Raw genomic sequence first — 23,165 nt, forward strand, 5'->3', positions numbered from 1 at the left:
GATGATAATTTAAAATTCTGTTAGTATTTTTTGGGCAAATAACTGTTCAAACATGTTAAATTACCGCAATCTGTTGTGAAAGGAAATGACCATGCTTAAGAAACCTTATTTTTTGCATTGAGGTTTTGGCTTAGGTTTTTTTTTTTTCCCTGTTTCCTAGCTGAATGGAAAATAATTTCAGGATGCCCTCTTACTGTCAAATATGTGAAATAGTTTTAAGTAAGACTAAAATTCCAGTTTTATGGTGGGGATTTCTCAGTAGTGGGTACAACTTGGGTACTAATAAAGCTAATGTAGATAAAAGTCTTGTGCAGACGGTGTCCCAGAATTGGGAAGCTCTAACTGGTATTTCCATTTTCCTGTACTGAAAAGGCTGTATTTGATCAAGAGAGGTCACACACCTCTTGTAAGAGTAGCACACTTGTAATACAACCTCTTGTAAGAGTTGTGACACACAACTTGTAAGAGTTGTGACAAATATCTTAGTATAAACGCATCCTAGAGTCAGTTGGTGCTCTGTTGAATAAAAAAAGCAGTGCAACTAAAGGCAGGGATATTTTTATTTAATGTATTTTTTGAGTTAAAACAAGTATTGCTTATATTGCAAAAGCAGAATTCTTTCAGACAGGACTGGCACTGTTTTCACTATTATTTTGTTTCCTTCACATACCTGTTGTGTGTGTTGTAGACTGATCTTGTGTTTTGTCCTTGTTCTTTTAGCTGTAGACTGACATGGTTTTAGATGTTACCATTTCTCATAGAATCTGTTTTATTGGAAAGCTTTTGCAGCATACTGTGAATGAAATAGCTCTGTCTTTTATTTTTGTTTCATAGCTATATGAAGTACAGCAACTTTATATAAAGTTTCAGGAAGAAAAATTTGCAGCATGTGTAACCAATGAACTTTTTGTTGTGCTCATGGTATGCCATTATTACCTTTTCCTTACACCCTCCTGTAAAAATGCCTCTTGATTATAAAAAAAAAGAAATTTGCTTTTTGGTCATAGTGAAGTCTCTGCAATACCTAATAACTGCTGATAGTTGCATTAGGAATAGGACAAATCAAGCTCCTTGATTAAAACGTAGGAAACCCAAAATAGGTATGTAATAGTGGAGTAAAAACAAGATGTAATGCCATTCTGTGTGTGAAAAATGAAGACTCTCTATGAATAAAGACTACTTGCATATTGAGTCCATAAAACAGTCCACTTTATCAAATGCTGTAATAAAACATATTTTTCCAACATACCAAACATTTTATGTTTAGGCTTGTTCGTGGTCTTTTAGCAAATTTTAGACTAGTACTGTGGGAAATGAAAGTTGTGTATAAATACACAGAATAGAAGTTGATTTTGAGAGTCTCATCCAGCATCATATTCCTAAATTTAAAGGCCTGTATCATACCTGTTTTCATTCTTGATTTGGTTCTCACTTAGGGAAGTATTTAGGTAGAACATACTTTGCCAATGACCAATACAAAACAAAATCTGTGTGGTGAAAGAAAAGGTTAAAGGATTTAATGTAATTATTCAAAATAAGACAGTTAAAAAAATAGAGAAGCTGTCTTTTTATCACTGTTGTATAGTACGTTTTACAGTAATAGAACACCTGGGAGTGGGCCTGGAACAGATCCTACAGGAATAATTAAAAGGACTTAAAAGGTTCTTTCAGAAGGTCAGAAATGTAGAAGGCAGTAAGTGGTTACTGTGTTATTTGAGCTGCTAATAACTGCCTTTAGCAAGTGTAAGCCAGAATTTTTACAGATGTTTCTTGAACATAAATAATTTGGCTTCTATCCTGTTCATTACAATTTGCAGGTGTTTTCACAGTTATGTTTACATTTCTCTTGTTGTACTGTTCCTCATCTCTTAACATTCACTGTGTAGTGATAGATTAGTAGCAGTTGGTGAATGTCCAGCACACTTTCCTTTAACAATAATAAATGAAACCCACAGCAGGTGGCAGTTTGGGGCAGAAGAGCTGGTTTTGGCAAGAGCTGAATGGTACTGCTGATCCTTCAGCCTGATAATGCAGAGTATACAGTGCAGCTGAGGCTTGGAGCCTTGAGCTTTTGTTGTGGATTTGTTTTGGTTGGTTGATTTTTTTTTTTTTGTATTTTTTTTAACAAAATCTAGTTACCAGGGCAATTTAGAATTGAAAATGAAAGGCAGATATGTCCACTTTTTTAAAACCTTTGAATTGGGCTTCTTGGACAAATAGTTTCTGGGTTTTTTTTTAGCTTGCATCATAAATAAAATCAAGATAAAAATGTAAAATACACCATAAAATGTCTCATGTTATTGAAAGTCTGATTCACTAAACAGAAAGCAGTTAGTTTTTAATCATCTTTGCTGTGACAAGACATCAATGCATGAATTGTACAGTCAGTTATGTTTTTAAAATAGCTCCTTTTTCTTCAATAAGTGTAACTTGGGAAGTCAGGAAGAAGGGTTTGAAAAATCAACAAAATAAAGTACTCTTGTAGCAGACAAGTATATTTTCCTACTCTTTCCTTTTTGTGGATGCCCCTATAAATGAAATACTTTGCATAAGCATAACTGCAACCCAGATACAGGAAAGATTAAGTGCTATGTTATGCATTCATTGAAATAGCCTAACTACACTTAACACACAAAAAACCCCCTTGAATGAATAGAAATACTTCAATGGATAGAAATAACTATTTATACATAGTCCTTCAGGCTGTAACCTGCATTGCTCTCCTGCTCTGTGGATGGGAAATGATGCTGCTTCGGAGGGTAAATCCACGCTCCTTGCTGCTTTTTAAAACAGGAAGAGCAGAAGATCACACCTGCGATAAGCAGAAACCCTGCTGAGATGAATCCAGTATAAACTGCTCCTCCCGGTTCATGTTTACTACTCTCTGGAATGGTCTGGTCCAGGAAATTTGAAATAATTTCTCTCGTGTACCAGCACGTTGGTACTAATCCAAAGATTCCTGCAAGAATGAAGCAGATTCCTCCAGCAAAACAAGCATTATTTTTGTTGTCAGTGTCCCCTCCCAGCCTTGTGCATTTCATTCCGACTGTAGTGATGCAGATCCCAAAGGCTGATAGGATACACGACAGTACCATAGTGGTCCGTGCAACTTGGATGTAGACGGGGAGAGAGAGAATGGAGTATTTCAGGGTACAGCTGAACATCCCAGTGCTGTACCATGTGCAGTCCATCCAAAGTCCTTGCATCTGTGTTATAGCTGTTATGATGTTTGAGCCAACGTCTGCATTTACCTTCCAGTTTGGTAGCAAGGTGGCTGCGATATCTCCAAAAACGCCAAACAAAGCCAGAATAAAAGCAAAGAACTGCAGGCTTGCTGATGCCATGATGATTATCTTCTGTCACCTTTTGTCTGCCTTTTCTCTTGTGGAAATGAGTAACTGGGAGCTTCGTAGCCAAGCTGTGGCCGTCTGTGCAGCAGGCAGGAAAGGGGAGGAGGAGAAGTTCGAGGGGGAAAGGAAAAGAAATCAGCAAACAAAAAAAGCTTGCATTTAAAATTAGAGCTATCTGAATGAATATCTGAATATGACCCTGCAGGAGCTGAGTTGCTGTACACAAGGTACTTGAACAGAGATGAAGGCAAATGGACAGTGCTTTAGAATTGCTTGTAAAAAGGAGCTGCTGCCCTTTCATACATTGCAAGCCATCGAGCAAAACTTACTTTACTGCAGTTGGTTTTGGTAATAGCATACAGATTGTATGCTTACTAGACAAATACACATTGTAAATGGAGCACTAGAAACTTGCAGATTAGAAATCATTGTGGTAGGAAAACACACTGGTAGAAAATACATTGTACTCTTCAGGTACCTTGTTTAAGTGTCTTGATAGCTCTAGTCAGCCGTTTTTTATAACACTGGGTACTGTTACACTATCTCTTATTTAAATTATGATTAAAGGTAACCCCTTATTTCTGTTTTTTAAGTAATACCTGTTCATCTTTTTATTAAGTGTTACAAAATATCTTGGCTTTGGAGGAGAATAAAATAGAATTTAGTTTTTGCATTTTCACAATTAGTCACATGACTTTTCTAAATCAATATTTAATTTTATTTCATTTTTATTTAAACTTAACAGTTTTTTATTTTCAGTGATTTCTGTTCCTTGACTTAGAGTAGCAGTATTTAGGAAGCTGTAAGACTGAATATGGTCTTCTTCTGTCTCTAAAATAATGTTTTTATTACTGGTATGGAACAGCTCATTTGTGGAAGTGCCTTTTTTTGAATCAGTCACCTGTCTGAAATAATTTGCAAATTTGCCATTTGGCAAAACTGCCAGAAGTGGCAATTAAAAAAAATAATTTAAAAAGCTCCTTGCTATTCTTTTATAATGAGTCCAGTTTCATTTGACAGATGAGAACATTTTGGGCAGTGTGGTAACTGTGCAGCTGGGAAGACAGAACTGTTGCTGTCATCTCAGCTGGACTGTTGGGATTGCAGATGCAGAACATGGTTTGAAACCTCTGAGAGGAGGATTAGAAAGTGGTACCTTGCTTTGCCTTTTGCATGGGGCTGTGTAATTGCCAGGTTTTGTCTTTTATCAGTGGTAGACAAAGGGCAGGCTTCTGTCTTAGAAAGCATGATCCAGACTTTCTATCTAAATATGTACAATTATATTAAAATTGATCTTCATCATTAGAACTGTTTTGAAAAGCCATAATAATAAGGCATAAAATTAAGGGGAATACAAGATATCTGAAGCATTGTACTCTTGTTTCAGTTCATTCATAAGACAACACAGTTTTGATCAATATGTGTTCTATCAGTCTTTAGTGGCATTTCTGAACTAATTTATATATTTATCCTTTATAAGTATAATACTGTTATCCTCTTTTATAATATATAGTATAATTCTCTATATTCTCTCTCTATATATAATTTATATATTTATACTCTAATGTTTTTATATTGTATTTATTTCAGGTAATTGTTCAAGGATGGGCTAACTCGGTCCAGCATCTATATATTAAAAATGCTTAAAGTTAAGGTGAAAATATTAACAGCTATTCATTGTTAAAACCTTATTTCAAAGACCTGCCTATTTCCAAATCCCTTCAGTTTGTTCAGGCTGGGAAGAGATGTTCTGGCAAATACATATCATTTGCTGTACAGGCCCATGGGAAAGATGGCTTAACTTCCTTTTACAGGAGGAGCTGACAGGTCTGGGTAGCTCAAAACTCATTCAAAAACTCATTCGTATTCTCATTCATATTCTGAAAAAGCTAATTAGTATTCTCAATCAGCCTTTTCATTACTTCCTTTTTAAAAAACAGTATATAAAAACACACAAGCATAAATACAAAGCACTGCAAATGGTAGCCATACATTACATTTAATGGGGTGAACCAAGTTAAAGGCGTGATAATTTCAAGTATAAGCACTACAGTTGTAATTAAAAAAAAAGTTTTGTTTCATTTCTGTTTGTGTAGGACTTACTGCTGGTTGTGAGGTCTGAGATGTTTTCTTCACTGTAGATGTCCCGGTAAATGCAGTTTCTCTTGAATGCAACTATCCCTTCTCATATAAAACTGCATTGGCATGTATTAACAAAATTTCTTGGAATGTTGTTTTTTTTCTGTTCTCCACAGCAAGTGCATTACTGCTGTTTGTTCCCTCTCTTAGTTCCATCTACCCGAGAATAAAGGAGTACTTTGTTTAATGAGTTTTGTTTGAAAAACACTCAGTAAGGGAAAGCAAAGAGATTATGGAATAAAACAGACGGCGGTCCTTAGTCCTAAATACATAATGATATCCAGGTTCTATGATGGAAAGTGTGAGCAGTGATTAAATGGAGTAAAATCTTGAGAATCCAGAAACTGCAGACTTACAGACTGGGGGGAGAATAATTTAAGTTGCACTGAGGGCCGGAGAGTTTTCTTGTTTGTCAGTTGTTGTTTTTTTCATCACAGATAATCTTATTAAGAGTTTAAATTTCCTAGAAAAGAACTGTGAAAATTATTTTAATGTGTAATTGGAACAGCAGGACACTTCTATTCAACTGCAGGCTTTGCTTATCAGTTCATGATAGCTTTAGCTTTCCATAGGTTACCCTATAACTTGTTAGCTTTGTATAAGGCTGTATAAAAGAACAAGGGAATAAAGCTACTGGTAAGGCTTCCATGGTAAATGCAACACATCAGAAAAGTGGCCTCAACAAGTTGGTGTGAGAAATCAAAAAGTTGGGAGAAAGTTCTTGTTCATTGCAGCAGTGATATACCCACAGGTTCTGTACCTGACCTCAGGTCTTCTGTAATTCTGTTTGTGAGCCTGGTGTGAATGGAGTTACTGCAGAGCTGTTCTTACACAGAAATTAGTTTTATTAGTGTAGAGGCATAGTTACTTTCTGCTGGAAGTGAGCCAAAAGTAAACTCTAATCAGAACAAGATTGTGCTACGAGTTGCACATATCTGATGTTAGACCTAACGTTTTTAGTAGACAGATAAAATAGTACTGAGTACTTGGATTGTGAAAGTGCTGGCTTAGAACTATCTCAGTAGGATCTCAAGCAGTCTGTTTTAATGAAATTGTAATATATTCTGCTTCAGTTTTAGTTCCCTATGAGTAAATTACATCTTGAGGAAAGGTTATGTGGGTTTGCTTTTAATACCGCCCTGTTGCAAGGTACATGTATTGCCCATTATGAGACCTTTGTTGTCAACAATTAGTAAAAATTGTCTCATTTAACTTATTCTGATTTAGTGTGTTGATTTCATTAGCAAGGCAGCAGACTTGTGTGAATTAAATTGTATGCTATTATGTGTTCCTCCTACCCTACCAGAACATAAGCCTTCATTGTACAGTTGTACTAAAACAGTAAGGGGTGAATAATTGCTGTACTATTGACAATTTGGGATGTATCAGTTGAATGATTTTTGTATTCACTATTTTGTAAGACTTGAGTGTTATTTTGTAAATATTTCTAAAATACTTGGTTAAGTGAAAAGCATTACTAGTAAAGTTATCAAATCAACATGTGTATTTTAAGTGCGCTTATGTACTGCATTGGCTTTCATAATTCTACTCTCTATTTGATACATATTAAAAGGTATGGGGAAAATAGCATGTATGATTTTAAAGGAGTGGCCATTTACAAATGAAAAGCTTTCCCCTGTATCTGTTGCTATAGTAACCAAGCAGCTTTCCTGGGGTCCAAAGAAAACCGTGTCTATAATGGAACTGAGAAGTGCTGTGTTTTGTTTCAAAAGCTAAGAAACTATTGCCTACTGGCCTTGAGATTGCAAATTGAGCTGTTTGGCTCTGAAACTGTACACTGTATCTAGATTGTGTGCTTTTTTCCTTCAGAAATTTTTGTTAAGATACGGCTCTAACTCCCAAAGAGCCCTCATTTCTCACTTACGAACATTTCTGCAAAATTGAGGTGACTAGGTGATGCCACATGGACTCTGGTTGTTTTCTTACCCCTAATTTTGTGGGGGTAATACCTTGTTATATTTCCTGACCAAACTGCAGATAAACATATGCATGTGCCCTTCGTATTTCTGTTCAAGGAGCTGATTGGACATGTGAAGTATGTCTTTGCTCTGTTCAAAAAGATTTACTTCTCTTATACTCAATGTGAACATAAGTTTTATTTCTATATCCCTGTGGTCTTCCTGATAGGAGCAACCCATAGCAAAGGCAGAGGCTCTGAATGCTTGAGAAATTAAAAATATGCTTTGGGAAATAAATTACATGTGTATCACTGCAGATTCCATATGTCAAGTTTTTTTCTCATCTGATTTTTAAATAAGTTATTGTGCTTCACATTTCAGTAATTTTAAGTATTTTTTCTGTTGTATTATTAACTCTAGCTTTCAGAGAAGGTGGACAACTAAAAAAAAATACTCCAGTAGTATATACTTGGGATCAGCAGTGCTAACACTGGAAACTTGCTGTGGGTTTTTTCTTCATCAACACCATTAATTGGTATTTTCTTTCCTTTCTCTAGCCAGAATTTTTGCTCGGCTTTGTAAGTTCAATCTACATGAAAAACTTATATTGTTTGGATTTTACAACTCCTTTGAAATTTGTATTGTAGAAGCATTTGTATTGGATAGATGTGCTTAACAGCTGAGCTGTTCCCACAGAAAGAACAAAATGGATGGATGGTACATTTGTGCCAGATTATGTCCACATCAGAAGTTGCTATGAGCAGTTTTGGTTGAAGCAGTAGGAGGAACACTTTCTTTTTTGAAGTACTGTCGTGCTCTGGGTTATCTCGAACAATTGGTACACTGAGACTGTGGTTCAAGCAGCAGCTGTTCTTTGGTCTGATTGTGTCTCTTTTTTTCTGTCAGAACTAGCACATGTGATGATAAATTCATGTTCTGTGAGTGCCAGTATTGACTGTCAGATCTTTTTAAAAAAATCAGTGATTGCCTATCATTTCAGCAGACTCTTTTTAAGAACAGACTAAATATTTTTTAAAATCTGTTACTTACAAATTTGTACAGTACTTGTACACATTGTACAAGTTTTCAATGTGCTCCTCCACAGAAATTTTTCCTTTTTATTGTTGTTAAACTCTAGTTTGGAAGATGAGCTGCTTTATTCATTGTTGTGCAGAAGTGGAGTTTTAGTCCAGCTCCTAATTTTTAATACAGAAATCTGAATTCAGAAAGCTTCTATGTAATACAGTTATAATATATAATATAGTTGTATGGCATACATATATATATACACACACATATAAAAAACATAAAGTGTGTACATATTATTTCATTCTGTTTTCAGACACAGGGCAAGTGACTATTCTGTGAACCAGTCTGATTTGAGAACTATAAAAGAATATGTACAAGCTTATCTTTGTGGAATCATTCAAACATTTTGGATGAACTGTGATACACAGTGTAAATACAGAGTTGTGTGGTCACTTAAACTGAGTGCACTTATTTCTATGTAATATTCCTTTAAACAGAATAGAAATCTTAAAACGTTGAAAAGCAATTCCTTGGCTTACATTTTAGGAAAGCCCTGGAGCAACAGAAAACATATAGGGAATGGGTTTGATTTCTAATTATAATACCAATTTTCTCCAGCTGCCCTTCAGCCTGTATATAAAATATTATCTAATTTGTGTATTATGTCAGAATTATCTTGTGGAAGGATCTGAAGACAGAAGTGCTAATTACTTTACAGATTACATGAAAGTTGCTCTAAATGGACAAAGTGCCATGGGGGTAAAAAGTACTAAGTACTGATGGCATGTGAACTAATTGGAAATATGTAGATAACTAAGACTAAAATTCTGTAGGGTTTTGAAAGGTAAGGCAAATCTTTTTATTCCATACCATGACATTAGTCACTCCACAGCTGGCTTACCTCCTGCAAGAATGCCTTCCTATATTGTGCCTGTTTGCTGATGTCTAGCCAGATAACTTAGAAGTAATGTGTCTCAGAGGAAGATGTCTACTCTAATTTATCTTTCTTTTCTGTATAGGTGGATGTGGCTGTGGTGCATTTCACTCCATTGGTGCAACCAAAGATACAGCAGCCATTTGAGCTGGTAGAAAAAGTGGTTCAAAGTGTTTTTCAGTTTAGAAGAAAATACTGCTTCCGTGGAATTGAGTAAGTACTTTTAATGAAAAATTCCCAGGTAAAGTTTTTGTAAATGCAGCGCTTCTAAGTCAGCTGTGCATTTGATTTTAGTCTTCCAATTTTAAATCTGTTGTCATAGTTCATCAGATCTTTCTATTTCAGAATGGTTTCTGGACACAAAAGTATGAGATTAATAGCTAATGTAATTATGTAATAATTACTTGTGTATTTTTGTTAGTGCAGTTGAAGTTCTTAAAAATCACTAGGATAAAGGGGTCATCTTTTCAATGGTTTGTCTGTTGCAGAAAGGAAAAAACCCCAGCTCAACCACAAAAACTACTGAATGATTGAGTTAAAAAACAAAAGTATCAACATGCAGAACCAAAGATGGCAGTGTGAGGATTACGTCATCTGTAATTGATGAAATTTTACGTCATCTGTAATTTGATGAAGTAAAATTGAGGAAATTTTACTTATTTGGGGATAATGTCAAAAGGTCAAATTATGGGGTTCTTATTGGCTCTCAGAATTTCCCAGTATCTTACTGAGGGAATTTATTAGGTTCTCTGATGTGAGAAACCTGCAGTCTTTTTGCCAAGGATCCTGTTTAAATTCCAACACTGCCATGTGTCTGAATTACTATTGGCAACTCCTAGAATTCAGCACTGTAGAATGTGTGACAGAGATGCTGTCATGACTAGAGGCATCTGCTGCAGCCTGGGCTCCCTGAATGTTGCTGGGCATAGTTTTGGCCCTGATGCAGTCTAGAATTAGGGTTGATACTACCCTACTCTACTACAAGCCTTCTATGTCACTGTTTTAAATATGAACAAAGAATTTTGCCTCTAGTTTTGAGTTGTTGGGTTCTTTTTCCTTGAGGCTGTGAATGCCATTGATATGTGGGATGCAGACACTGGATCTAAAATGGGTATAGATTTCTCTGTGTTAAAAGTTTGAATATGCATTTGGAAGTGTTTAGAAAATGAGGTGTCCGAACTCTAGACTGGTTTGTTTTTGACTTACAGGGTGGTGATGTTTTTTTTCTTTTTTTCTACTGTGGAGGAATGGTTTCTCTTGACCATGTAAGCAGAAAGCATGTGCAGTCAGCATATCTATGTTGTGTACAGTATTGTGCACGACAAAGTTGTGTTTTTAAACCAACGTTTAAAAAAAACCTCCCAGCTTCTTTGTAGTCTCAAATTGCTAATAACTGCTTTACATTCTTTTGAGGCAAGGAGGGGGAAACTGAACTTTTGGACGTCACGTATTCCCCAAGCTGCTTATCATACCTTAGCCCTAGTGTGCTGCTAAGAAACACAGTCCTCTTATTCTTTGGCTGACCTGAAAAAAATAGCAAATTTTGGTGTATAAAAAAGCTGTAAAGTTCATTATAAGGTTATCTATCACACAGACTGTATAAAAACAAGGCACTAGGATCAGTTTATATTTGTGTATGAGTTCTGGGATTTGAGATGTGAAATATAAGATTGTGCTATGAAGTTCGTATTATAGTTTGAGTTGTGGTTCGTGACATTTATATAATGGTTCATAGTCTGTTAAAAAAAGACTAGGTACACTTTGCTCCAGGTATGTTTTTTAACTATGGAATCAAAGGAAAGAGGGATATTGAAATAAAAATTGACCCACTGCTGACCTAGATGCTGAACTAATGGGGACATTTTCGACAAAGGCCTGAAGTAGCATATGCTTCAAACAGGTTTCCCAGAAATTTCATTTTTCACTTATAATTTTAAACCCCTTCTTAACTTCATGTTCTATGTACCCACCAGGAACCAACTATCATTTCTTGCACAAAGCCTTTGGACTAGTTTGTCCAGCCAACCAGAAGTGCCATGTGTTTGTCCATGTGCCAAACACATCTTGGGGGGTTTGGGGGGCCAGGGTGTATGTTACTGTATTAGATGAACAATATTTTTAGGTATTATGTATATAGCAGAGATAGAATTTGAAAATTGAGAAGTGCCCATGAGTCATGTGCAGATTTTTTGCCTTTCTGGCCTATTTTAGACTGAGAACTACTGCTAATAAGAGCTGGTCCTTTAAATAGTTTGCACTGTGTAGTATGTATTTTTGTGTGACATTAAAAATCACTTACCTAATACTCTTCATTCAAATTTGGGGAACTTCTGAGAGAGAGGTGCTAATGCATCTAACCCTAGAGTAAAATGTACTGATATGCCTATCTGTGAACAATGACAAAGCGGAAAACAAAATCTAGGACTCCTGCCACATTCTCCCACATTCTAAATATTAAAAAGTGAATGGCGATTAAATGCTCTTTCTTCTTTCTTGGCTTTTTTTTCTGACATTAGAATTAGGGTATTAATGACAAATGGTAACTGTATTTTCTATTGGAATGGAACTGTCTGAAAGAAAGTAATATTTATTTGAATCTGATCGTTTTGCACAGTTTAATCTGTTGTTGCTTTCTAAATATGAGGCTAATTCTAAGAAGTCTCTGTGCTTGTAACCATACCCAAAGCTCTTTTTAATCTTAGCAAACATGAACATACATGCATGTGTTTAGTCTATAATGTATGTATGTGCTATGTTGTCATAATTTGCATTTGCAGAAAAAGGACTCTTACATGTTTCCATTGCTCAGATAAATGAAGTATGTTAAGAGTGCCAGAGCTAAAATAGTGACATAATTAATACAGGTTTACTAATAAGTAAATCCCATGTTACTCTTAAGGAAAATGTAATTGTCTGTGTGAATTGCTGAAATTTTTCTTTACCCCATATCTTTTAGGACCTTGTTTCCTGAAAATGGGCGCTTGAAAAGAACAGAACTGCTGATGATGACAGCAGATGTTGATCCAACTCTGCGTCCTTTTCAGCTCTCTATGTCACAGTTTAGAAACCTGTGCAATGCATACAGGAAAATGTGTGATGAAGACCCAAGCCTTTTTGTGTTCAACTACAGAGAAGAGCTACGGCAAAAGAAGATGACAAAAAGTTTACTTGGAAGTACTGGTCAGCCTGAACAGGCTGAAGAGGAAAATCAGCTGTAACAGCACAAGTCTGATTGTTTTTTTATTAGTTTTAACTCCTTGATCTACAGGTGTTGACTCAGTAAAAGAAGGTTTAGATGGTCCTACATCTGTGCAGATATGAAAGACCTACTTTTGAGAAAGTGGTAGAGAGAGAGGGCATCTCTCTATTCCATTCAGCTGCAGACAAAAGGGAAAAGACAATCCAGGTTCTTTTTACTTCAGGGAAATGGCTAGAACACATACCAAGAAACAAGGTAGGTTGTGAGACAGGCAATTAAGTTGCAATACTTCTGATAGAATTGAATTTTGTATGAATGCCAGTGCTTTACTGAAATTGAAGAAAAATACTTTTCAGATATCAGCATATAAGATAGTGTTGGATTTTTGTGCTTTTCTTATCCTGGAACATCCTACTGTGCAGAATAATTTAAAAAACAGAAGCCAAGACTCTTATAAATACACTCAAGTGACTGGCTTACGAGTGGATAAAGTGCACCAATTGCCTCAAGGTCTGCTAATACTCTTCTCATTTATGCAGAAGCAAAGAATTTGGGATTTAAAGCTCCAGTTGCAGAAAAGCAGCACAATAAAAAGTAGAAAACATGGCTAAGTACAATACTTATTTGTCTTTTACTGTACAGGCTCATAGAGAAAATAAAAAATACAGTCAAATAAAAGATTACAGGCCAAGCTTTGTTTCTGTATTTACACATATGTATAAAGTATAAACAGCATTGAAACATACAAAAATGAAACTTCTGCACTGTTGTGCACTAAAACACATTAAAATAACTTAATTGTGCTTTAAATAAAGCAGACATGAAAACCAAAGAAATAAAATGCCCATGGTATTGAAAAATTCAGTTTGCAATGCTACTTTCCATTGTAAACCCCTCTGCCACTCACTAGCACCTTTTCCACATTACTTAAAATATTAATGAGGCCATCCCCAAGAACACTACATTGTCTTAATAAATGTTTGAAAGGGATGAACTAATTTACAAACCTGGGCCAACTTAATCTATTTTTGATCCACAATAAATTAAAATAACTTAAGAATCCTTTACAGCTGTTTTTGAGCAAAAATGTATTAGTGCACAAAATCAGATAGTAGTTTTCCTGCAGCTTCCATGAATTTACTAGTTTTAAAGCAAAATATTTGTTGAATTTTATGTGGACTTCAAATGAATGTTTTAATATTAATCTAGGATTTTCCGTGCCTCTCCACAGCTTCATAAAAACAGTCCTCATTAACTACAGATGTTAAACTCTGGACACTAAATTCTCTCTCTAAAATAGAGTTCAGATCCAGGTTTGCAGCATCAGAGTGACTGTCAAGGGATTGGTGACGTTCTTGCATTGCCATTAGAGTTCCTCTGCTACGCTTTGTGCTGTTTACTTTTCTCTTCACTGGGCAAAAATGGCCCCGCACGAGCTTTGGATGCTCTGCTATCTGAAAGCCATCTTCTTCCTCTATTTCAGCAGCCTGATCCTGTTCAGAGTCAGCGCTGGGTTCCTCTGAAATCTTCAGCCGCTGGAACTGTATTTCAATGTCTTTTGTAGGGCTGCCTTTCTTTAGGTTCCGATAATCCTCGTCATCGTCATCATCACTGAGAATATCGGATTCTTTGACAAGAACATTAGAAAAGTCAGATGCAGTGCTCTCTGCATGTTTATCAGGAGATGATTTTTTGGGCTCCTGGATGCTCTCAGAAGTGTGGCAGCTGCTGCTCTGAGTGCTGCTGCTTAGGCTGCACTCATCAGAGTCCTGGAAGGTGCCTTTCCCCTGGTCACCATTCCACTCGCTACTGGATGACTTCTTCAGTACCTTCAAGGATCTTGTGGAAGCTGTGCAGAGTAAAAATGCAGGTTTATTTTTTCAGCAAAAAAATTGGTCACTCCTTTTATCTTAATATCCCACTTACGATGGACATAGTTATTCTAAGTCAGATGTGTCAGCACCCTGATACTGACAGTGTGCTCCCCATGTCACAGTTTTCATTAGACCTATCCTACTGTGCTTTCCTTCATGTGTAATATATATCAAATCCTCAAAAAAGTGTAGTCATAAATTACACACTTCTTCAGAAAGAAAGACTGACTTAGGCACCTCAAGCACTGAAGGGCCCAAGTGTAGGCAGCAGCTGAACTGTTCCAGGTCCTCTGACATTAAGGGGATTTTACAGAGGACTGATCTGATAGAGAACTTTAAATACTAGTCCACTCATTTACCTAAAATGTCTTAAGCCTGTACTTAATTACAGTATCAGCTGGGATGCAGATTTAGTGCACTGAAAGGAGCAAGACCCCCTGCCTTTTCCCTGTTGTTCTAGCTGCAAATGTTACTAGGGCTGAGTTATTAAAGGGAACCCAGAGGAAAGAATGCTAATACTGTATGTCAAAGCTGTCTGTTCCTTCCCAGCAAAAGGAATTTGGGCCTTATTAAGTCTTCTCTGAAGAGAGCTAATGACACACTGCAGTGTGGGGAAGTCTGCTTATCTCCTCTAGCTCCTGTCACACACTGAGTGGTAGAGAAATACTCCTTCTCCAGTCCAAAAAAAAAAAAAAAAGAAATGGGATTTGTGGGTCTGACACATGATACTCTATGGTCATGGTAATAATTGTGAACGCCCTACCAGCACTGGAGTCTGGGCGCTTTAGTTTTCACTTGAGAAGGTGTTTCTTACCCAGTTTGGCTGTTAAAGGTACACGATTCTTAAGTGGGACAAGGCGATCTTTACATTTTTTCTCCAGTGGTAGCTCACATTTTATGTGACGTCTGAAATTTTCCCGCAGAATAGAACGGATGACTTTCACAATGTTAGTCTTGTTCTCAGAATCACTGCAAATTTAAGAAAACACAGAACTTAATTTCCTTGCTGAAGTAAGACAGTGGGATAAAATGTTCCCATTCCTTTCTGCTGATGGGCTTTAGTGCAGTGGGTTTTTTTTGTTTTTTTTTTTCAAAAGCTTGCTTTAGTAGTGGGTTTACAGCTATCATAAGATCATAGAATGTTCTGGGTTGGAAGGGACATAAAGGTTATCAAGTTCCAACCCCTTTGCCATGGGCAGGGACATCTTAATAATGTTAGACATTTCACACACCTTGTGTTTTGTGATCTTCATTTCTTCCTCTTAGAAAATTACTTGAAAGGTAACTTCTGTATGAGGGAATCACCACCTTAAGTGGTCTTTATGAGAAAGTAATCTCTGTTAACCAGCTGAGAGTGATAAAATCAGTTACTTTATCAGCCCATACCATACTGGAGCTTATGTTCATATATCTGCAGATTTCTGACTACACCTAATTCACCCATTTGAATTTTTTATACTTTTTGCAGTTAAAGACTTGCATAGTGCCTAGCTTCAAATAAAGAGTGCCGCTTTGAAACTGCTGATGTGAAGGTCACATGGGGGAAAATATTTTCTCTTTTTTTTTAAATTCCATTAATGTGATTTGAGAAATACAACCTCCATGTAAAGCTTACCTGCTGCACAACTGAAAAATTGTTTCTGGCCTGCCTTCTAGTTCTGACTTGGTGTGAATCAGTTCCCAGATACAGCTGTTCTCTGTTCCTGTGCATGGAAGGAAATGTTACTTTTGCATACACTCCACAAAACCTTTGGCATTAGAAAGACCAGGGTAGAGCACCCCCACTCTCCAGAAGGCAGTGTTAACTCAGCCACTTGTGGAGCTACAGAAGATCTCACCCAAGAGAAAGTCCTCTGAGCTCTCTTGTGGCAGCAGCCTAGCACTGCCTTTGATAACTTCTCTCTTGGAGAGTTGCTTTCCCCCATTCTTTCTCCTTCTCTGTATCTTCCAGCCTTAACAGGCCTTCATGTAGGTGTGCTCTAAAGACCTTGTGACACTTTACAGAACATAGAGAAGTGGATAGGACTATAAAGATCAGCTTGAAAATAAACCCACAGCCCTTTACTACCACAAATTGGTCACCTTTCCGCTGTTTGAAAAAACATGAGGATCAGCACACGCACAGCACCAGTGTGTCATCAGAATGTCAACTACAGTAAACCACCTGCCTTTTATTGGGAATTTTCATTCTGTCATTCCTTCACATCATGTTACATCTCCCTTAATGCACAAAAGAAGTCAACATACCAAATGAAGAAAGTCTGTAAATGTATCAAGCATGTACCCCCTGAGTGCAGAGACAACAGTAGATAGATGGTATTTTCTCTACATCTACTTGTTTCCAGAGGCTCAGAAAGACATCTGGAAGAAGCAATATTACAGAATTCCAGAAAAGCATTCAGTCCTAAAGTATTTACTGAAAGAGAGTTACCTGCTGTGTTCCCCAGTCGAACTTGAAGAGCAGATAAAGGAATCAGCCAACGAAATTTAAATGGATCTAAGTCACCATAATTATGTGCAGCACGAGCATTAGTAGGCTGTAAAAAGAAAACAAAGGATATTTCTAAGAAGTAGAAGAAATGGTGGTGTTTCGTGCTACTCTTAAAAGATCTGCCTTTGAAGAAAAACTAAATTGAAAAGATCTGCCTTTGAAGAAAAACTAAATTGAAAAGATCTGCCTTTGAAGAAAAACTAAATTGATTAAACTTTCCTTCACTACCTTAAAATGAACTTGTAAATTGTAGTTGAAATGGTGATAGACATAACCTTGGAATTCGTAATTGCTTTAACTTTTAAAAGCCATTTGATTTTAACTGATAAAAGTAATACTTTGCCTAAAAGTACTACCAGGGAAGAAATCTCCTGTGAAAGAACATACAGACTGTTGATTAGCAGCATACATTAATTATGTAGCTGCTGCTGCTACTTTTAGAGCTCCTCCATCTGTTACAATGAGCATGGTGCAGTATATCACCACTGGTACTTGGAACATACAATTTGCTACCTGACTTCCACATTTCAGGTCTGTAAGTGGGTGCAGAGAAGGTTATGTCTATAATTCCCCTTTTCTTTTCCTTCCAGGGTAATCAAGGGCCCATAAAACACAGATCTTTCACCTGCACCCTGTGGTAAGGTAGGCCATCATAAATGCTATCTGGAAGAATTAGTTATTTCTGCATAGCAGTGTTTCATCTTCCACTTGATTAAATCAACGTGGGGCTCACACAGAAGATGATGCTGCTTACTAAATAACAAAAAATATTGCTACACAGATACTGAGCATTTGTTTCATCAGGATAGCCAGACCTCCAGCCTAGTAAGGGAAAGTGGTGTTTCACCTCAATCACTCCCCCTCTAACACTGTTATGGTCCATCTCATTTTGCAGTAATATCCTGAACAGCCACCATCTCCACTGATACCAGACTTACCATTTTCTTTTTCAGTTTGTAGTTCTCCTTATACACCAGTATTACAGCCCTCTTAAAAACTGAAAAGAGAAAGAAAAAAAAAAAAAGAAAACTGTTAATTATAGGCATAATGTTACAATATTCAGTGAAAATACTATCTTGGAGAAGCTGATTATTATAGTCATGGAAATGCGAAGGATGAGATAAGCAAACATTGAAAAGCATTTGCCCTGTGTTGAGATGACAATTGGGTTCTTCATCCTGCACTTTCATGCAATGGCAGTATTTTTCCCTCAGCTTTTGTTCTGAACGTTTAGGATGAAGCCATTCTGTACATTTATTCTGAAACTACCAGTAACCACCTATCTCCCATAAGTCTTCACATAAACAAATAAAAAGATGTGGGTTAGATGTAAAAATTTTCTTTCTGTAGACAGTGGACATTTTCAAGTGGAGTAAAGGGCCTATAGCAGGAGAGTACTGTGAAGGACACAGTCTGTTATTCCTGCAGTTTAACAGTTTGTTCTTCTGTTTGGAGCATCCCCTCCCTTAACCATGCTTCCCATGGAAGGAGCGCCCTGAGAAAGAGAAACCTGTCATCAGCCTGGAGTTCTTCTGAAGGTGTTTATCCACTGAAATATTAAAATAATATTATTTTTAAGAAATGGACTCTTGTTTGTATGGTCTCATTTCCACATCAAGATTCAGGTTAAAATAATCTGGATGGGGATTTCAGTGCAGTAGCTGTAAAGCAGAAGTTAATCTGAATTCACAAGACATGATTTTCCCACAAGCCTACTTTGAAAGCCTCATTTAACAGATTGTTCTAAAGACTCTAATATTCCCTCTTGAAAATCTTCCATAGATTAAATATAGGCAAGACAGCAGCTAAGGCTGGCTCACAGAGCAAACAGTACCAGCAAGCAAATAAATAGAAAATTTTTTCATGCTAGGAAAATACAACTATGTATTTTTTCACATATAAGTCCACCCTACATAGCACATGACTACAGGGAAGGGAGTTTGGAGCTTTTATCCTGTGAGAAGATCTAATGTGGCAATCTTCAGATTTGAAAGCACAGAGTCCTTAAAGAAGACACTTACCGAACACTGTAAGTTCAAGGTCTTTCCTTGCTTTGCCCAGCGATGGGAAAGGATTCAGCCAGGTAACTGTAGAGTGCATCAGAAGTTCTCCCATGGAAAGCTCTGTCACCTGTATTAAATTATAACAGTAGGTAACATAAATAAGCAGTATAAATATCTACATCAGTCCTGCATTTTAGTACACATCGATAACTTAGAGGATCTATGTTTTCTGTGTTTATGTATAGAAAGCAATCTTCACTACAGCAGGAAAAGTGTACGTAATCCCTTTTTTTAAAACAGGTTGCAAATATACAATGTAATAGCCCCTAAGTTATGGAAGCTGGGCAGAAGTTTTTACTGTTAATAACTTGGAATTATACTAATCTGATCTGATAATCTTACACTTCCATATAGCCAGTTACGAACCACCTGATTTATTCGCTGTAAGTAACTTTAATTTCTATAGAGTAATTAGTATTAATGACACTACCAATGGCAGAATTAATGGAGGTCTTTTACTCTGAGGCTCCTTTCTTCTGTGGGATACAACATAATGCTGAAGAATATCAAAGGCTGTCAAGTTTTATTTCCCCATAAATTATGAGAAACCAGGTAGTCAACAGGGACAATTTGACTTTTACTAGCAGGAAATGAAACAACTGAGATGACATCTCTCATATCTGATATCCAACTTTACAGATTTGATCTGCGTAGTAATTGTTTGATGTAAATGGCTAAGTTGAGGCCTTGGTGCCCCAGTCTGGGAGATGACTGCACACAGTCTGTATAACTAATGGATTTTGCTCTGACAAATGCCCATGGATGCCTCAGCACTGGAAGTGCAGAGAATGAGAATAACAGACCTTAACGTGAAATCCCTCAAATTGCCATTTTCATTTATACGGGTGAAAAAATATGTTAAGAACTTAAGAACTCAATAGCATAAAATCTGAATGCCTTGGGGCATGGATAATCTCTGCAATGTTTTGACAGGGGGGATTTTTTTCCTATTGAGAACTATATCTACTCCTGCTTGCAATTCCTGTCAGTCCAGAATGCAGCTCTGGCAGCTGTCTGAAAACTTTACCATAATCTGCTGACAGAAAGAAATCTGACAGGCAAAACACAAGTCAGAATATTCAAGGAGAATGGAGCAAGCCCAGCACAAGTAAGTTCCACAAATTGCCTCAGGAAGTGAGGAAGGCCCTACAGTAAGCTGGATAATGCTTCAAGAGTGAATGTAACATGTTGTTTCTTCTCTTACCTCTTTCTCTGTTCCACTTTGTTCTGCAACCAGTTGGTCAAATACAGTGCCATAATCTTCATATATTTTCTGCATCTCATTTATGTGACTTGCTACTTTTTCCATTGCCTTCAGTGCTTCTGTAAGGTTTAAAAATTTCATACACAGTTATGTAATTCATTTTTATTTTCTAAATATGGTAATTTTAAATTGAATTCCCCTTGAGACATGTAAAATGATGTTGCCTTCCGAATGTTTGGTGAGCTGAATTCTAGCTCTGTATCAATACTTTCTCATAGAAACAGTAGAAAAATTTCCTGGTCAGAGTAAGTGAAAAATGCTCATGTGGTGTCTTAAGTGGCTGAAAAGGCTGCAATAAGCATTCCAGTGACAAGGTCCCAAAGTGTGACAGTACCATGGTCAGATTTTGCATCTTGTAGATAAAGGGCCACTAGATCCTCTGAAGTAATCTACACTTATCCTGGAATAAGTTATCTAATGATCTTTAAGAGAAATAAATCGCATTTGTCTCATCCCAGAATGGACAAAGAAATACAGTGTTAGGCTGTACAAGTTCCTCATAGGCTGTACTCATGAAATGCTGGTGGCCAGGTTTTGTTTAAATTATGTTTTCCAAACAAGAACGTCACTAGATTCCATTAGACTTTTGTATTAATTCAGAACGGAATTGGACAGGGCTCCTTTGTTTCATCAGTTCTTAATTTTAGCAGTTTGTCATCTATCCTGACCTGCAAGTAAGTCCCCAGCCCCAGCTTGTTTGGGGAAGGGAACGATATTGGAAGCTTCTTTTCAAGTCAGTAAGATCCTCATGAGTTTTTACTAACAGTGTATTTTGTCTGCATCCATTTTGTGAAAATGACAGTCAATCCATAAAATACATCTCTTGATTTTCATCCACCAAGTGCTGACAGACCTGAACTGGAATTTGCTGGGGTGAAGTCCCAGGTATGTGAGCCTAGAAAAGCAATGCATGTCAGATAAATCTCTCCACATGGGAGGACTGCAAACATTTGACAAAGATCTCTTCTACACAAGCAAGAGTCACAGAAGGACGTCGAACAACAAATATTTCTTTCTGTGGTGCTCTTAAACTTTGACATACTTCAAGAACTAAATAATAACCACAAGATGGAGCCTTGGTCAGTGTTTCTCCAGTGGGTTAAAAAAAACCAAAAGGCAACACTGTGACCTGATATGCTTCTGTGCATGAGGATAAAGATCCCAGTCCTACTTGCCATGGCAAATCTTGGGCATACCTACTTCTCAAAGGGACTTGGACATACCAAGTAGGACTTTTAGCTAAAGGAACAAAAAAAAAATACTTACTACTTTTAAGGAGAGGGAGGGAATTCTCTTTAGGTTTTGACAAGTTCTGTGCTATCTACCAGAATGCCTACTTGTATCTTCAGAAAGGGCAGGAAATAAAACTTAACTCATATTCATTCCTGTAGAAGAAAAGAAGTTGTTACCTGTCAAATGATAATGCTCCTCACTCTCATTGTCGGTCAGAGACACCAGCTCTTTTAAAAGCAGAGGATATTTCAGCACTCTCTGAACAGGCTTTATGAGATATGATTCCAGTGTAGAAGAATGTTGCTTTGTGGGATTTCGAGCATCCAGAAAGGTCTTAAAGGCACTATCTGTTTTGGCTAGATAAAGAAAAAAAGAAGAAAAGAAAAAAAAAAAAAAAAAAAAAAAAAGAATTGGTCAGTTGAACATGAAATTTATGGAAGCTACCATAATCAAAAAACATGGAGTGGCAATTTGAACCCAGCACCAAAATTCTCGCCCTTTTCAATGGATGATTTACAGAGTAGTATATACTATTCATTTCATAATAATTTCCTGCATCAAATAACATTCAAAAGGGCCGAGAGAGCAATTTTATGAAGGTGAGATTATTCCTCTAATTTTTCCACTGCATTGCAGCGAATGGCACAGGAAGTAATTCCTGATTTATTCTACCATTTGTTGCTGCTTTTCTGGAGTCTGGGCCTGCAGACAGCACAAAGTTGTGGAAGGTGTTTCTACAGTTCTCCAGGTTACTGCCTGGGGGTTACAAATGGAGTCTTATTCTTCAGGTCTATACCATACGTCAGCAGAACCTGTGATCTTAGATCTTCCTGTTGAAAGATACCTGATTAGTCCTTGTTTTATACTAATATTTATTCCTTGATTTTATCCAATATTCTCTGCAAGTTGACAAGTTTTTTACAGTAGTTCACTGCAGTTTGAATTCATGCAAGTGAATTACAATAATGAAGACAATAAATTACCTCTCTCAAGAACTTTCTGAACTTTGATGTGGTTTGCACAGAAGCCACTGTACAGTTTGAAGTGGTCAGCATAATACAGAAAGGAGCCTCCAAGGGAAAACAGCAATTTCTGAAATCAACACAATCAAAATATTAGTTCACTACTAGAATCCTAAATAAATATTCAGGCATACAACAAGCAGACTCAATGGTGGATTATCTGCTATCTTTCTATAAATATATTATATATATATATATATAACATGAATATACTACTGGTAGTAACTTGATGATATTTTTGTGTTTCGCTGAGTATAGAGGTCAGCCTATTTAGGCATAGCCTGCAATTTTCTCCTTTCTTCCTGAGCAGGTATTCTGTTTTACTTTATATTTCAGGCAGCACAGGAACAAAAACCAGCAGACATATAACTATGTTGTGCTGGGAAAAAAATGTGAGCCATAGGAAGCAAGGCATAAAGTGCCAAAGCCAGAAGGGACAGAGTAAAACAAATACAGGATTGCTTTCCAGCTGTTTTCCTTTCTTCAGGCAGGTGGTAATAACAGGACACCTCTGATGTTTTTGGATGAAGGAGAGGTTGGGAAGATGTGGGAGGGACTGAATCACAAGAGAGAGGTTTTTAGAAAAATGCCCCCCAGAGCAAATATAAGAAAGGAGTAGTGAGGGAGGAGGAAAGCAGCCCTCTCCTC

At 36.9% G+C, this 23,165-nt stretch overlaps 3 protein-coding genes across 8 annotated transcripts in view; 1 reads left to right on the forward strand and 2 right to left on the reverse strand.

The window, feature by feature from the left end:
• The window catches only part of TFB1M (transcription factor B1, mitochondrial), a 31,989-nt gene extending 13,476 nt beyond the window's left edge, over positions 1 to 18,513 (forward strand). For 3 of the 4 annotated variants that reach the window (XM_053972800.1, XM_053972799.1, XM_053972798.1), the window contains exons 7-8: positions 9,457 to 9,584; positions 12,328 to 13,094. In XM_053972800.1, coding sequence (XP_053828775.1) covers positions 9,457 to 9,584; positions 12,328 to 12,589 — 390 coding nt within the window. In that variant the 3' untranslated portion in view covers positions 12,590 to 13,094. Of the gene's footprint in view, positions 1 to 9,456; positions 9,585 to 12,327; positions 13,095 to 17,525; positions 17,578 to 18,390 lie in introns of those variants that run through there. The other variant, XR_008436171.1, reaches the window with a different exon arrangement.
• Positions 2,486 to 5,655, reverse strand: CLDN20 (claudin 20). The gene is made up of 2 exons (XM_053972801.1): positions 5,454 to 5,655; positions 2,486 to 3,428 (listed from the first exon to the last, which is right to left on the reverse strand). Exon 2 carries the CDS (start codon positions 3,342 to 3,344, stop codon positions 2,685 to 2,687), a length of 660 nt encoding a protein of 219 aa, XP_053828776.1. The 5' UTR covers positions 3,345 to 3,428; positions 5,454 to 5,655; the 3' UTR covers positions 2,486 to 2,684.
• TIAM2 (TIAM Rac1 associated GEF 2) overlaps positions 13,183 to 23,165 on the reverse strand; it is a 166,432-nt gene continuing 156,449 nt past the window's right edge. For all 3 annotated transcript variants that reach the window (XM_053972797.1, XM_053972794.1, XM_053972795.1), the window contains 9 exons: positions 22,479 to 22,587; positions 21,672 to 21,851; positions 20,203 to 20,321; positions 18,957 to 19,065; positions 17,874 to 17,932; positions 16,876 to 16,981; positions 16,060 to 16,147; positions 15,259 to 15,413; positions 13,183 to 14,419 (listed from right to left, as the gene is read on the reverse strand). In XM_053972797.1, coding sequence (XP_053828772.1) covers positions 13,776 to 14,419; positions 15,259 to 15,413; positions 16,060 to 16,147; positions 16,876 to 16,981; positions 17,874 to 17,932; positions 18,957 to 19,065; positions 20,203 to 20,321; positions 21,672 to 21,851; positions 22,479 to 22,587 — 1,569 coding nt within the window. In that variant the 3' untranslated portion in view covers positions 13,183 to 13,775. The remainder of the gene's footprint in view (positions 14,420 to 15,258; positions 15,414 to 16,059; positions 16,148 to 16,875; positions 16,982 to 17,873; positions 17,933 to 18,956; positions 19,066 to 20,202; positions 20,322 to 21,671; positions 21,852 to 22,478; positions 22,588 to 23,165) is intronic.

This window comes from Vidua macroura, chromosome 3 (assembly GCF_024509145.1).
Source record: "Vidua macroura isolate BioBank_ID:100142 chromosome 3, ASM2450914v1, whole genome shotgun sequence".
Taxonomy (NCBI): domain Eukaryota; kingdom Metazoa; phylum Chordata; class Aves; order Passeriformes; family Viduidae; genus Vidua; species Vidua macroura.

Coding starts and splice junctions, on each gene's coding strand:
- CLDN20 (XM_053972801.1), bottom strand. CDS start 3,344: ATGGCATCAGCAAGCCTGCAGTTCTTTGCTTTTATTCTGGCTTTGTTT.